The sequence below is a fragment of the Gymnoscopelus braueri genome, assembly GCF_963280865.1.
Source record: "Gymnoscopelus braueri genome assembly, chromosome: 12".
Lineage (NCBI taxonomy): Eukaryota > Metazoa > Chordata > Actinopteri > Myctophiformes > Myctophidae > Gymnoscopelus > Gymnoscopelus braueri.
The window spans coordinates 35710138-35725685 of record NC_137614.1 but is presented as its reverse complement, the minus strand read 5'-3'; the positions used below and the strand labels follow the sequence as shown (position 1 = coordinate 35725685).

Here is a 15548-nt window from a genome sequence, read left to right as displayed (position 1 = left end):
ACAATTAAATAAAATAAATGAAAAAAATTATCGAAAAAACACGGCCCCCTCGCGTATTAGGAGGGCAGGGTGAGTCACCAGAACCAAGGACGGGTGTTTTTGATGAATCTAACATGTTAAAAATTGAGTTTTAAGTTATAATGGGTTTGTATAGGAAGGGGGCGTGTCTGATAAAATGAATATTAAATATCTAAATAATGAATCAAGCAACTTAAAAACGGTCTGGGGGGTTCACAAAAGCCTGGGTAGACGATAAAATGACCCAAAGTTTTTTTGAAAGTGAAATATCCCTTTAAAGGGGAAATCCACCCATTTTCAATATTTAACTATGTCATTAATATAGCATAAAGGAGTTGTGTGGAAATAAGAAAAAATTAAAAAAAAAAATAACATTTCCAAAAAAATTAACATTGCAAAAAAAATAACATTGCAAATTACACTGTGATGACTCATCATGGTGTAATTTGCAATGTTAATTTTTTTGCAATGTTAATTTTTTTTGCAATGTTAATTTTTTTTTAAATTTTTTCTTATTTCCACACAACTCCTTTATGCTATATTAATGACATAGTTAAATATTGAAAATGGGTGGATTTCCCCTTTAAGTACAATACTTGAGTAAATGTACTTTACACCACCGGATTCGAATCGCAAGAAAAGGAACACTAAAGCCAAACATCTTATCCACTATAGCCAAGGCTTTTTGGTCTTCAGGCAGAGGCTCTGAGCGAACTCTGCTAAACAAAGATTATACATTATTAAGATCAAGTATTTCACCTTTGGGAGCTCCACCAGCCACCAGTCAACATATATATGCGTCATGGCTAGCGTCTTTATCACAGGGCCCTGTCTGGGCTGTCTCTCTCCCTTCCTCATTAATCATGGCGGGCTAGGCAGACTGATGCGATTAGTCATGTCATCGATTTCATCGTTGGAGAGAGAGAGAGAGAGAGACAGACAGAGAGAGAGAGAGAGAGAGAGAGAGAGAGAGAGAGAGAGAGAGAGAGAAAATAGCCCCCCGAGCGAGCCGAGAGGCTCTGGCTCGCCCGCCATTGATTTCGGTTCACCCCAATTTATTTTAATCACTGTGCTAACCGGGACTCGGGGCTTTGAAAGGAGGAGGCCGCTCCTGCCTGATGTAGTGGGGTAGAAGTATAAAGTATTGAAAAACCGACTCAAGTAAAGTAAAAGCACCACTAAATTGTACTTAAAGGGGTACTTTGTAAGTCCCAAATGAATGATTTTGCTTAGCTGCTGGTCACTACCGGGTCTTTAGTGGATGCCTGCATTTCCCAGAATTCCATTTGTTTTCACCGGAAGGCGGAAGCGTTTCAAAAAGCGTTCTTTTTTGTTGTTTTATACTATCTGCGGATCGTTTGCCGTAGCCAGTGGAGCTTTAGCTACCGTGAGCTGTGTTTTCTTTTGCTGTTGTTTTTCCATCTTCAAATTCTATAATGCCATAAAAACAGCATGAAATTCCTTTTTGTTACTAGCGCGGTAGTTCCGGCGGGACAAACAGGAAACCGGTGCATTTCCGTTTCCGTTTTCCGGCCGGATGACATCACTTTCGCGGGAAAGACGCCCCTGTCCACTTTCAATAGAAAATATGTTTATAAAAGGCTTTTGGGGGTGAAATTCATGGAATGGGTGTTGTGAAACATTTGCCACTCACAAAAGATATAAAATGTAACTTTTGTTTTTTTGAAAAAGTTACCTAGTATTACTTTAAGTACAGTACTTGAGTAAATGTGCTCAGTTAAGTTCCACCACCGCCAGCGTGGCAGCTTTACTTATTTTTTCCTTTTTCGTACCATGGGAGTGCCTTTTTTGGAGTACTGGCGTTGCCGCGCGCCTGCCTCTTCAGACCTGCGTGTGATAATATATTCTCTTTCATGGCGTTTCAAATACAGAACATATTTTCACACTTCAGCCTGTATATTCCTGTAAACATCCAGAAGAAAGCCAACGGAGAAAAAGGGGGGGAACCTTGCCAAAAAGTGCTAATGATAAACTTCAAACGAGGCTTCTGGCTCTGGTCTTTTTTTCCCCCCAGCTGTGGCCCGGCGGTTGCACGCGGCGCTAAGTAGCAGCAAATGCGTTTGAACACAACACCTGTGGGCGGGAAGGGAGGGGTAAGGTAGGGTAGCGGAGAGGACTGGCTGGCTGGCGGTGGCTCTGCTACCAGCGCTTACTCGCTAACAAGCGTAGCCGAGTCGATGCGGCCCCGGTGGGGCCAATCATCAGTGCCGCGGGTTCCCGCGGGAGGTGGAGGCCCCCCCCGTTCTCTTTCTTCGTTTGATCTGCTTATGTGATTCCGGATGGCTGGAAATGTCACGGGCGGTGCAGAAACAAAAGGAGGAGAACGGGACGACAATTGGGGGGGAAGTTTGCAGCATGCGGCGACTGCAGGGCTGAAAACACGTGACTCAATGCCGCCAGTTGAGCAGAAGCTAAAGGTATGGCAAGGTCACTTTCACAGCATTACTATCAATGGCCAGTAAACATCTCAACAACTCATTCCATAGGCTATAGGCTATAGCAAATAAATAAGGCAATGTATTAGTGAAGAATGCATCCGGGGATGACTGCTCAGTGCTGCTCCCTGTAGATTTTTAAGGGGGGGGGGGATCAAGTGTTGGAGGAAATATAATGCATTGTGAAATCGGTCATTTTGATCAGATTTGCATTTTTTTGTTAAATAATAATCAACACGGAGACATTTCATAAATTAAGGATTTTAGTTTCTTTTACATTTATTATCACTTTTAGAATTTAGAATTTACATTTTACAGGGAGCCAAGATGCGGCAGCTGCCATGCCTTGCCATACCCAATTGAGGCCCCCATGCCCCCGCACTGATCTCACTGAGGCGTGCTGCTGCATGGTGGAGAACTGATTTACTGTACACCAAAGGATACACAGGACCTATACGACGATTAGCGAGATCTAGCGCTCCTCTAAGTGAACTCCGCGGGAGCCGGGGACTGATTTATACGGAGAGAGGTTTCGCTGCTGTGCAGTGCCGCTGCCTCAGGTCTTTCCGCAGCCAGACGTATAGCATCAACAACAATTCATTCTCACTCCGGCGCGCAAAATGACGGTGACAGCGATGGTCATTAGTGCTCTAATTACCTTTCTCGCAGTGCTTTCCCTCGCGTCCCATGGGGCACTCGCATTTGTAGCCCCCCTCCGGCTGCACCTGGCACTGTGAGGACGGATGGCACCTGCTGGGCTCGCACGGGTCATGGGCGTCAGCGCACGTCGGGCCTAGACACAAACAAACACACACACACACACGCACACACGCACACACACACACACACACACACACACACACACACACACATACACACACAAAAAAGAAAATCAACCACATGAACAACCACCTCATAAAATCCTCAAATCATCACTGTCGGGCATAAACCAATCATTTTTATCTTTTCATGTATTTTTTTCATATTTTACCCTATTTTATACTTGCAAAAATAGCAAAAATAACTGATCTAATTCGGCTGCTTCTGCCATTTCCAATTTTTAAAGAATTCATTGAACATTTTATTCTAGAAAGACATGCCCAAAATAGGGACGCCAGGGTGATTACGTCTGTCTGCGTTTTTTATAAATATTAAATATTTAGAAAAATAGTTATTGGTTCAATTTTAAACCAGTGAAAAGTATTGACTAGAGAGGTTTTGGACATAAAAGGTTATAACGATATTCTTTCATCCATGTGAGAGAAAGCCAAAAGGGTGGCGGGGAGAGAGCAGGCTTAGAATCCCCCCTGTTAATAGAGGTCAGTCTCTAATAGGATTTTGGAAATATTACTGTAACTGTAACATGTCCAGATTAGACAGCGGAGAGCGCCATCCCGCCACGCCACTGCGTTTTTCTGGGCCAACGGCGACGGCGGGAGAGGTTACAATACGCTGGTCCGTGGTCTCGAACTTTGCCCACCCACCCGTCAGGATTCAGCCGTCATTACCTTAGCAGCGGGGGGGACGCGCGAGGCAAAGGAGGGGGGGGGGGGGGGGGGGCACGGTAATGAACCTCTCCCCGCTGAGTTCTGAGGGCTCTCCCTCGCTCTGACTTGATCTCCGGAGGCCGTCTTTCATCCGTCTCTCTCTCTCTCTCTCTCTCTCTGAGTATCCTCTCCTCTCTTTGCATTTACTCCCGCTCTCCTACTGTAATCTCCCCTCTTCGTGTCTTTATTTGCCCGGTGCAGTCTCTCTTGGGGTGCACCCCACTCCAAACGACCTCAACTCATCCACGTCAGACAGAATATTCTATAACAACTGCCTTGTGGAATTCGCTCTTTTGAAATGTTAATGTCAAAGTCATACTGTCAATTAAGCAAAAGTTACTTTTGATACTAGACTGGGCACCGGTCTACTGAATGCAAGATGGGAATGCATGCCCCTACTTGGATATGCAACACCTGACTGTGTCCCTTTAATGCCCAAAATTGAACTATACAAATGTAACTAAATGGACCCTTACAGTTCCATTTGGTTACATTTGTACCCACCCAGAGCTACAAATGGTTAAATTAACTCTTTGAAATCACTCACTGTATTTCACTTCATTACTGTACAACTTATACTACCGTGTGTAATGTGTTACTACAGTACTACTATCACTTTACTAGTATGGACAACTTATTGTTTTGTTCTTTTGTTAGTTTTGCATTGTTTGGCACATATCACCCTCTCTCCCCCTATTGCACGCTTGTCCACCCTGGAAAGTCCTCTTGCTTTTCCCATCATAGGGCTGGTTCTTGGGAGTTTTTTCCCCCCACCCGATTGAGGGTCCAAGGAGAGGGGGTGTTGTTTTGTTTCCTTTGTTAAACGTACTGTATAGGCCTGTAAAACCCCTTTGAGATTTGAGCAGTGATTAAGGGCTATGCACATATAAACTTGACTTTGACCCATTAGGCAATCGCGTCCAGTCTGCCAGGATGACAGAGTGATTGACTTAACTGTTCCCCCCAGTGGGGCTAGTCTCATTTTCACTACCAAGGCTGCTCCCTTGTCCTGTCCCTGGTGGCCTGTATGTAGAGCATACAGTACATATTTCATCCAATGTCATCATTAAAGCAGGCTGCTCGCTTTTTTTTTTGTTCATGGCCATAGACCAGCGGTTCCCAACCTTTTCCCGGATCAAGACCCAACTTGAATATCTCAGAAACAGTGCTCAGATATACAGTAGGCGTTGCGGCTTGGATCAACAGAACTAACATAGTAGCCTATACTTGAAGATCCTACTTAACGATATCACGAGGAAAACTCTTTTTTAGGTTTTAACCCTTTCAATCCGGGAACGGATCTGTCATTTTAGATTTCTTTGGCTATTCAAAAACAGCAGATCTACAAGCTCATAGCGCGGCACCGAGTGCCGCGCGCTATGAGCTTGTAGATCTGCTATTTCTGACAAATCTTGAAAATCTTGAAATACGTATTTTTTAAAGCGAACATTAAGTAAAACATTTGGTTCCAAGGACCTCCAGAAGCAAAGATTTGAGTTACAAATGTCTGCTTAAAAAAGAAAAGAATCTAATGTTTGCACAAATTTTCATGATTTTTCTAAAAAAGCAGATCTACAAGCTATTTTTGAATAGCCCAAAGGAATCTAAAATGACACAGACGCGTCCCCGGATTGAATGGGTCAAATATTTTTTTTTATATTGAGATAACAATCTTAGTGTTTTTGACAATTCTTTGGGGTCCCACTTGCGATATCCTCACGGCCCAGCCAGTGGTCCCCGGCCCACAGGGTTGGGGAATCACTGATGTAGAGAGCATAACACAGTACAATATTTCATCCAATGTCATCATAAAAAGCACGCCGCTCGCTTTTCTGTCCGTGGCCACACTGACAGAAAAATGTTTCAGTCTCTGATTCCGCGTGTAAACACAATGTTAACAAACATGAAACCCCAGATATATCAAAGTTTTTTTTTGCCAACCGAGCGGATTTTCCCAGCTTTCCCAGAGAAAGTTTTCTTTCTCTCTGGCTCTTGCTCACGTCTCGGCTGTGTGGACGTTTTGTGCAGTCAGAGAGGGCAAAAAAAAGCAAAGAAGGTTTTCCACGCTTGGCTGGGTTCTAATGGCGGAGCCTACACTCAACTACACTCTCTTCTTCCCGGAGTCGCTTATTAGCCGCAAGCTGGTGAACTGTGGAGGTGGAGCGAGCGACAGGAGGTGGGGGTGGGGGGGAGTAGGGGGGTTGAAGGCCAGTGTGCGCTGAGCTTTGGTCTATATAAGCCTCTTTCATGTTTGCTGTATGCTGCGGCAAAAGTTTAGTCTCCCCCCGAGTCTAGAACTAGGAAACAGAAGTCTGATTTAAGAGTATACTGAAGGCTAAAACAGACCGGCTGCAAATGGCGCACATCAAAACAGCCGCCCCCCCATTATTGCCTTTGTACAAACCCCGCACCGGCGGCCCTGTTCCAGGCAACTTGATGCCTCACACTGTGTGTGTTCTTCTCATGTTGTTCTCCCTGCAGCGCGCGGCGGCGCGACGCTTCCAATTGGTGCTATATGGGCGTCACTTCACGCACGTCAATACCGCGTCGGGTCGCTGTGCGTGTGGAGTGAACTGGACCCAGTTCCACCACCTCACACTAAGTTCAAACTTAGCCTAGTTATAGCTTAAATGGCTTTTAAAAAAAACATTTAGGCCAAATTAGATTTATTTGGCTATTTTTTTGAAAAATCGTGAAAATGTGTGCAAATCTTTTAATATATATTTATATATTTTTTAAAACATTTGTAACACATTTGTAACACTCTGACCCAGGAATGGGTCAGAGTATTAAACTCTCCGAGTTGGAAGCACAGTGGAGCTCTGACTCCATTTTCGTCTCATTGATTGCTTGATTGAATACTTTAGCAGTTTGCAAAAAAAAAAAGCACAGGAAAGTGCAGATCAATACAAGGTCTGCTAAGAGGCTTTTAAACCCAAGAAAGCCTATGGCTTGTTTCCATTGGGGTCAACTTGATGTTGAAACAAAGACCAACTTGCGGTGTCTGTCGTTATAGCTCCTGGAGGCTGCTGTGTACATGAAATATCTTGCTGTAATGGCCTGATTATGAACTTGAGATTCAAATCACATATTAATTACGTCTTACTTAAAGTTAACTGTGGAATCAATGTTCTACCTTGATCTTGAAATTGCTTTTACATGGAGTGTTGGGAAGAAATTAGGCTCTCAACTCAAGACTGAGTTTAACACAGCACTTAGTCTTAGTCCTTAGATGACCTTTTGTCACTCATCACTGTACGATGTATGATGGACTTAAAATGATCACCTCTAAATGTTAGAAGACATAATCAACTGGCTTCAGCCTAATATTAAATGTATTTATTTCAATTATCCTTATTTACAACATCGCCTCCTTATCTAGCTCCTTTTACTTCTAATTATTAAGTTGGGCACTCTGCTCAGATCAATTTGTCTGTTCCTTGTGTTAAGAAAACTATTGGCGAAAGAGCCTTACTTTTTAAAGCTCTTTTGGATTGGAATAATTGACCTGTTGATATTAGATCCATTTAGTTGACGTAAACTCTTGATAATACATTTCATTGGTTCAATATTTATAAAAACCCAAAGAACACACATAACCATTTTCTATTTGACTTCAAATACATTCTCAAAAATAGCGAAAATAGCAGATATACAAGGCCAGGGGTCTTCAACGTTTTTCAGGCCAAGGACCCCCTAGCTGAGAGAGAGATGAATCAGGGACCCCCTCTATATTGTATAAAATTGTGTTTCAGATTACACTTGGATTTAACTTGGTCTGCTCTTTTTTCCCTCTACACACCTATATACATCTTTGCCAAAAGTAGCCGATCTACAAGCTCACAGCGACTCGCAGCGCGAGGCGTTGTGAGCTTGTATATCTGCTACTTTTGGCTAAAGTTCTCCTCAGAAAAGGGATGCTAGGGTTCAGGTAAAAACAGTAACCCTCAGTAACTCTGAGGACCCCCTAGGTGTCCCGGACCCCCTGTTGTAGGCAATTAAAATTAAAATTTGGATGTAAGGTGTGTCCCCGACAGCAACGAAAAAACGTGAACAACCCATCCTGGCAGCGGCAGAAGGAAGGAAACTCACCCCAGAAGCTGCTGGTACACTTGCAGTGGAACATCTCGGCCTCCTTCACCTGGCAGGAGGCTCCGTTCTTACAGGGGTTGGGCACGCAGGGGTTGTTGCCGCATTCGCCCACGCCGCTGCCGAACAGGACGTCTCCCTGGCTCTCCTGCAGGTTGTACACGCGGTTGTTGATGTCCAGCAGACGGATGCAGCCCACCAGGCCCATCCCCACCGAGGTCCTCTCCTTCACACTGGACAAGAAGACACAAGAAGTCCATTAGAACACGTGGTTCTCAAACCTTTTTCATGTCAAGGACCCCCAAAATTATATGTATTTGGCCGCAGACCCCCCCATCTCAAAATATTTAGTTCCAGGGACCCTCCAGAACAGAAGCAAAGATTTGAGTTACAAATGTTCGCTTAAAAAAATATATATATATGTATAATATTGTAGCCTTTATTGGAGGCCTGTCTTAGGGGTTTGATGCAATATGCCCACCACAGGGCTCCGGTCAGAGAAGATGACACGATGATGGCATTTTATGTTTTTTTTATATAAAGTTGATGGTAGGCACAGACATGGATGGTAATTGTATGAATGGTATTTCCTCAAGAACGCATTCTGTCATCATGTTTGCCTGTGTAGCTGCATATGAACTGCAGGTCAACAACTGGGGTCCTCTCTTACTAGGAGTGCCCGAGCAGAAGCCTAAACTAAAGTGCAAAAATGGGTCCTCAGAATAGGGTGCCTGAAGGTAGGCCTGCGCTAAATATAATTGGCAAATAAAAGTGGCAATGGGAATTTTGTACAATATATATATATTCAAAGATTTGCAAAAATGTTCATGATTTTTCAAAAATAGCCAAAGTATAAAATATGGTTAAAGTGGGTAACATGATTGTGACTCTATATTAACACATTTTTCCCGGGGACCCCCTGGTACCTCCCCAAGGACCCCTGGGGGGTCCCCGGACCCCACTTTAAGAACCAATGCATTAATAGAAATACAAGAGAAAAACTAATTTATCTCTTGCTATGATCACTACCATTAAGCATGAACGTTCCCTGATATCTCCCCCCCATCAAAACAAGTGGGTACTAGACGTCATTAGACTTTTCTGAGAGTCTTACTCCTGCACGAGGTCCTCCGTCACTCCTCCGACGAACATGGGCGTGTCGAGGTTGAGTCCGTCGGTGGGGCGGGGGCTCTCTCCGTGGATGGGCGACTCGTTGTCCACGCTCAGCGTCGCCGTGCGCCGAATGCGACTCACCACCAGCTGATGCCAGCGGCCCGGCTTGACCGCAACTGTGCTGACCAGCGTGCCCGGACCCGAACCCGTGTTGAACCTGTGGGTATGAACAAAATATATATATCATTTGTTTGGTGTTATTAACACATTGACCGCCAGAGGTTAATCTCATAATGTACTCACCAGTGCCAACGTTTTATTGTTGTTTTTTGTTTTTTTCACGTCGCCACAGATCTTGTTAAAATCCTTAAGATTGAGCTGTGCACTGTTTGTAAACATCGCGGAGATCTCACTGCTTCTACCAGTGAAGACCACGTGTCAAACGGAGCCGCCATGTTTGAGTTCTGACCGTTTAAGTTAACATGGGAAATGCGAGGATGAAAAACTACATGTTTACAGGGGCTTTTACAGGGGTTATTGTGTACGACTTAGAATGGAGGCAGACGGGAAACAAAAAACGTGATCGCACTTCCGGTCGAGATCGGGTGGTGTTACACTGAAAATGGTCCCCCTAGAAAATTAAAAAAAAAAAAAAATTCGAAAAAAAGGAAAAAGCACCACAGCCCGTAGGCTACGGGATTGGCGCTTAACCGTTGGATTTAACGGCCCGTAGAACTACGGGCCCGGCGGTAAATGTGTTAAGAGTGTAGACTGCCCTATAGCGTGTCTGATATCATGTCTAGAACGGGCGGGTTCAAAATCTGCGGAGAAAAATTCCCGCCGGATTCTATTGGTTCACCGATCTGTCCGTCAGCCCCCGCCCCGCCCCGCGCCCCTCCTCCTCCCCAATGTGTAGCATTGAGAGCCCTGACGTCACAACATTTGGAGCGACGCCCACTGCACTCTGGTTGGTTGGGGGAATGAAACACTTCCTATTCCCGGAACATCAACTTGGTTGGTCCAGGCTTTTATTTTTTAGCAAAACTAAAAGTGCAATCACACGCCCATTACCGGAATGATATTCTTTTTTTTCTTTTTTTTTTTCCCTCTTTGGTATGCCTTGTTTATTTTATTTTATCCTACTGTCTGTCTGCCACTCAGCTCTCCTACTGTCTGTCTCTCCTACACTGTCTCCCTCCCAGCTGTGTCCCGCTATGTTTTTCCTACTATCTGTCTCAATAAAGAAAAGAAAAAAGGACCCAACTCTCTTATTAATATTGATAATAAAAAACAGAGTGGGCAATGTATTTTCTTTCTTTTCATGACAAACGGAGTAGAGAAGGACAGGTGAGGGTTTTGACATAACACACCACATGTCCTCTTATTAATAACATTTTGTGAATTAACATTCTATCTGACGAACTGCTGGTGATAGCAAGGCCACATCTTCATTGAAAAGAGCTTTTTTTTTGTGTCTGTGCACCCACACACACGCACCATTATTGAGCTGAGACCAATTACCTACCGAGCGTAATGAGTTCTTCTCCCGCACATCCAGGATCCGCAAAGCAAGCAGTGGGAGGTAATCTGACCGTGGCACTCCTACGATTGACTCAGTGCCTCATTTAAAGCACTGCCGACTAATGTTCTCCTTCAATTTACTTTAGATTTCGATCTGCGTCAGTGTAACTACGGTTGGATTATGGGGGGGCATTAAAATCTGAGTCTGACCGAATGAAAGCAAAGCCCTAACACGGAGAGGAAGGCTCTGGGGATTTGCCCGAGGCAGATTGTGTACCGGCTATAATACATCTCTCATTTGTCCACTGCATTCTTATTTGCGTTGAATACAATTTGTAAGCGGGGTGCCCCTTACTGAGTAAGAGCGCATACCACATAAGGCTATATATAGTCTTTAATGCATGGTATCCCCCTCGCTCCCGCCTTTACGGTCTCTCTGTTCACTGTATCTATTTGAAATTAAAAAAATACACACGTACAATTTGTAATGCCACCTTGGCAATAGGCTCTATGCACAGCAGCAGTGGCGTAACGCAGAATCGCGGGGCCTCCCCGCGGGAGTTTCACGTGAGGCCCACGCACATGCACGCAAATTTCGGGTCTAATTTGGGTCTAATTCGGTCTAATTCGGGTCTAATTCGGTTCTATTTGACCAATATAAATCAACTTTTTTCTTTTTTTTTGCTGTAAAAATATTTTTATCAGCGCAGGCGGGGCCCCCCCTGCTGGTGGCCCCCCCGCACCGCAGCACTTGCGACCCCTCCGTTACGCCACTGCACAGCAGCCATATTGGAAAGAAACATGGCTGTTCACAGCCAACAGGTGTTACCAATGATTTAAATGAAGGCTCTGTTCCATTTTAGTGTAGCACTGTGGTTCTCAAACCTTTTAATTTCACACCCGTAAGGTGCCATTTGGAACCTCCGACCTCAAGGAACCCATGAGGGTCCCAGGACCACACTTTGAGACCCACTGGTGTAGCAGAGTGTTTCCAGTGAGCCAACAAGCACAATAATCAGCACCCTGACTCTGTTTGAGCAGAATGGAACGGAGCCTTCATTAGTATCATTGGTAACACCTGTGAAGGACGTATGGAAGCGGCCCAATATCTTTCCAATATGGCTGCTGTGCACATAGAGCCTATTGTGACCCTAATGTACTTTGACACAGTATCCTGAAACGAGTCTGTTTTTAAACATTCCTAAGTTGTGTCTGCACTTGAAAACCCACATCAGAGCGCTGAGATAAAAAAAAATTCAATCAAACCCTCCAAAAACCCATCCAAGAGGGACGCCGGTGCGGTCTAGCGGTGCCAGCTAGCCAAAAGCGCTCACCTGAGCTCCACTTTGCCGTTGATGAGAGCCAGAGAGAGGAAGTCCTTCTTGCCCTCCTGGCCGTTGTAGAGGAGGATGCCGGTCATCTCGGACGCTCTGAACTCCATGGCGATGCGGGCCGTGTGGTAGGCCTTCATGGTGTTGAAGGCCAGGTAGGACTTGCCGCCAAACGACGGGATGAAGTAGTTAATGACTGGAAAAACAAGAAACGCACAGAGACCGACGTCAACGACGCTGCACACATGGATGTGTTCCGATGAATCGACACAGTATTTCCGCACGATTATTTGCTATTCACTGATAGACAAACAGGCCGCGCAAACGTAATGCATTAGTGCTGCAACTATCCATTGCATCACTAATGATTATTATTGCCTTCTTCTTATTATTATTATATCGAGTTTTTTGATTAATCGAATATTCGAGAAGCGTGTTAAAAAAAAAAAAAAACACATATCAACTAATCAAGCAACTGTTATTTTATACAATACAAAAATAGTGAAAATAGCCGCCAAGCTCACGACGCATTGTGATGTGACACAAGCTTGTAGATCTTGAAATATTGCAAAACTTGTGACATAATGACATTTCCAAAATATAGGGATTGATTATTAATCGGCTATTTTATAAAATTATCGACATTTCTTTTAAATCAGTTCAAACCGATTAGTTCGATTAACTGTTGCACCCTTAGCATGCATAACTACAAGCTCCACCACGCATCACGCGCACACACACACACACACACACACACACACACACACACACACACACACCAACCCGATCTCCAGAGGAAACGTTCTCTTTGAACGTTTTTGAAGTTTTTGAAATTCCGTGAATAGACACGGAAAAACCAGAAATTCCGTGCATAGCCGCCTCGCATCTCCCCCATTGTGACTAAACCATGACGGAGGCGCGCAGTCACAGGCGAACTGTCACCCCGTGAAGGACCACCGAGGGAGCTAAGGCGACGAGTTGCCGTCCTGAACGGTGTGACGTTCGCCTGTGCCTACTCAGCGCCGTTTGAGTTATGTACCGATAGGCACAGAATCTTAAATTTTGTTGTGGGGACTGCTTGCGACTGGTTACGCCCACCGTGGGACTCGCCGTACATATGCACGCAATTTCGGGGTTTCTAGGCGACTATCCACGGAATGAAGTGCACTGTTCCGTGCAATGTTACGGAGATCTCTGGAGATCAGGCTGCACACACACACACACACACACACACACACACACACACACACACACACACACACACACACACACACACACACACACACACACACACACACACACACACACACACACACACACACACACACACACACACACACACACACACACTAAACCATTTTTTAGTTTTTTCCAGCCAGTCAACAATTATGATCATTATCCTCCATTTTCTCTCTTAGGGCTGTTTTATTGTCAGTGTTTCTGTCTGCCTCTCGGTGTCAGTCTGTCCCCTGCGTGGCTCTCTGTGTGCGTCCTCTCCGCTCAGAGAGGAGAATAGAATGCTGATGAGCAGCGGTGGAAAGTAAACTAAGTACATTTCGTGGCAGAAACCTCTTATCTCCATATCTTTACTTTTTGTGTTTTTTTGAAAAAGCCTATGTTTCTATATCAGTGGTTCTCACACTTATTTCATGTCAAGGACCCCCAAAATGATATGTATTTGGCCGCGGACCCCCATCTCAAAATATGTTGTTCCAGGGACCTCCAGAAGCAACGATTTGAGTTACAAACGTTCGCTTTAAAAATATATACATTCAAAGATTTGCACAAAGTTTTAAGATTTTTCAAAAATAGCAGATCTACAAGCTCGTAGCGCGGCACCGAGTGCCGCGCTACGAGCTTGTAGATCTGCTATTTTTGAATAGCCAAAGTGTAAAATAATGCTTTTTAGCTCAAATCTAAAAATGACACAGATGCGTTCCAGGTCTTAATGGGTTAAGCCCTATTTAATACTTTGGAAATTCAATCAGGTATTTTTGAAAAGGTTTCATACTAGTACTTTGGTACTTTAAGTATATTTTCGAAGCCAATACTTTTGTACTTTTACTCAACAACATTTTTGAAGACATGCCTATTACTCGTATAAGAGTATTTTTACGCTGCAGCATTGCTACTTTTACTCAAGTAAAGAATGGGAGTACTTTCTCCCGCCGCTGTTTCTCTCCGAGGGGTAGAATGGGTCGCTGATGAGTTCCCCTTCGCTTTTTAATGACTTGATTGATCTCGGGGAGGGCTGGCTGCGCGCCGCGCCCGATATTTCATTTAGCCACTCTAACGCTAAACACATACTGATTCTCACCAGCTAATCCCCCATCAAGGCAATTAGTGTCAATTATCTTAAGATGCAGCTGTGAGAGACCGTTCCCTGTCCCAAAACTCAGGAGTGGTGAGAGATGGACCAAAAAGAGAGACAGAGAGACAGAGAGAGAAAGAGAGACCAAAAAAAACCCAACAACAAAGAAATAAGAGGCAGACGGTCTGAAGAGAGCTCCCATAGCGCCCAGGCTGATTCATGGGCTCTTACAGTAATGTTGAATGGATGATGCGTCTATCGCTGTCGGGTGGAAACCTTGTATGTTACTGATGATGAACCTGTGTTCCCATGGATCCTATGTAGTTATTATTTAAGTCCCAAGCCTCTTGTTAATACTTTACCCCATTAAGGCCAGTTTAAAAAAAAAAACATATGTTTCTATTTTAGTGGTTCTCAAACTTTTTCATGTCAAGGACCCCCAAAATGTCATGTATTTGGACCTTGGACCCCCATCTCAAAATATGTTGTTCCAGAGACCCCCCCCCCCAGAAGCAAAGCTTTGAGTTAAAAATGTTCGCTTTAAAATAATATATATATTCAAAGATTTGCACACATTTTCACGATTTTTCAAAAATAGCAGATCTACAGGCTCGTAGCGCGGCACTCGGTGCCGCGCTACGAGCTTGTATATCTGCTATTTTTGAATAGCCCAAAGTGTAAAATAATGCTTTTTTAGCTCAAATCATAAAATGACACAGATGCGTCCCAGGTCTTAATGGGTTAAAACCATCTTTTCTGCTGAAAGTTGAAACACGGAGATACGAGGTTTCTGCCTGCCAGTCGACGTTATGCAAATGGGCTCAGAGGCGCTGGTTCAATTTGGAGGTGTTTGTGGAGTCTGTGTGAGTCTCCCTGATGGTGTTTTTTTTTGGGGGTTGAGTTTGGTTGAGTGAGAAGAAGACCGCGTCTGGGTCAAACACATCTAAAGCCTCTTCACAAGTTTCTTCCAGGAAAATCGATTCAAAGTTGGAGACGAAGACGCGGGGCGAGTCCCACTGTAGATTAGAACATCTCGAGTTCGGAATGAGTTCGGGTAAGTGAGAAGAGAAGTGAGAGGATCGGCTGCTTTTGAATAAAAGGGAAGAGATGAGATTCGGGGCATTATCAAAAGAAAAAGTGAACGAAACGCAGCAGCAAAGGG

At 44.3% G+C, this 15548-nt stretch overlaps 1 protein-coding gene across 1 annotated transcript in view; it reads right to left on the bottom strand.

Moving 5' to 3' along the window:
- The window catches only part of LOC308097323 (agrin-like), a 419134-nt gene that overhangs the window by 33802 nt on the left and 369784 nt on the right, over positions 1-15548 (bottom strand). The window contains 4 exon segments of the mRNA XM_080445056.1: positions 3133-3267; positions 8114-8343; positions 9225-9440; positions 12079-12271. Of these exon segments, the coding sequence (XP_080301182.1) occupies positions 3133-3267; positions 8114-8343; positions 9225-9440; positions 12079-12271 (774 nt within the window).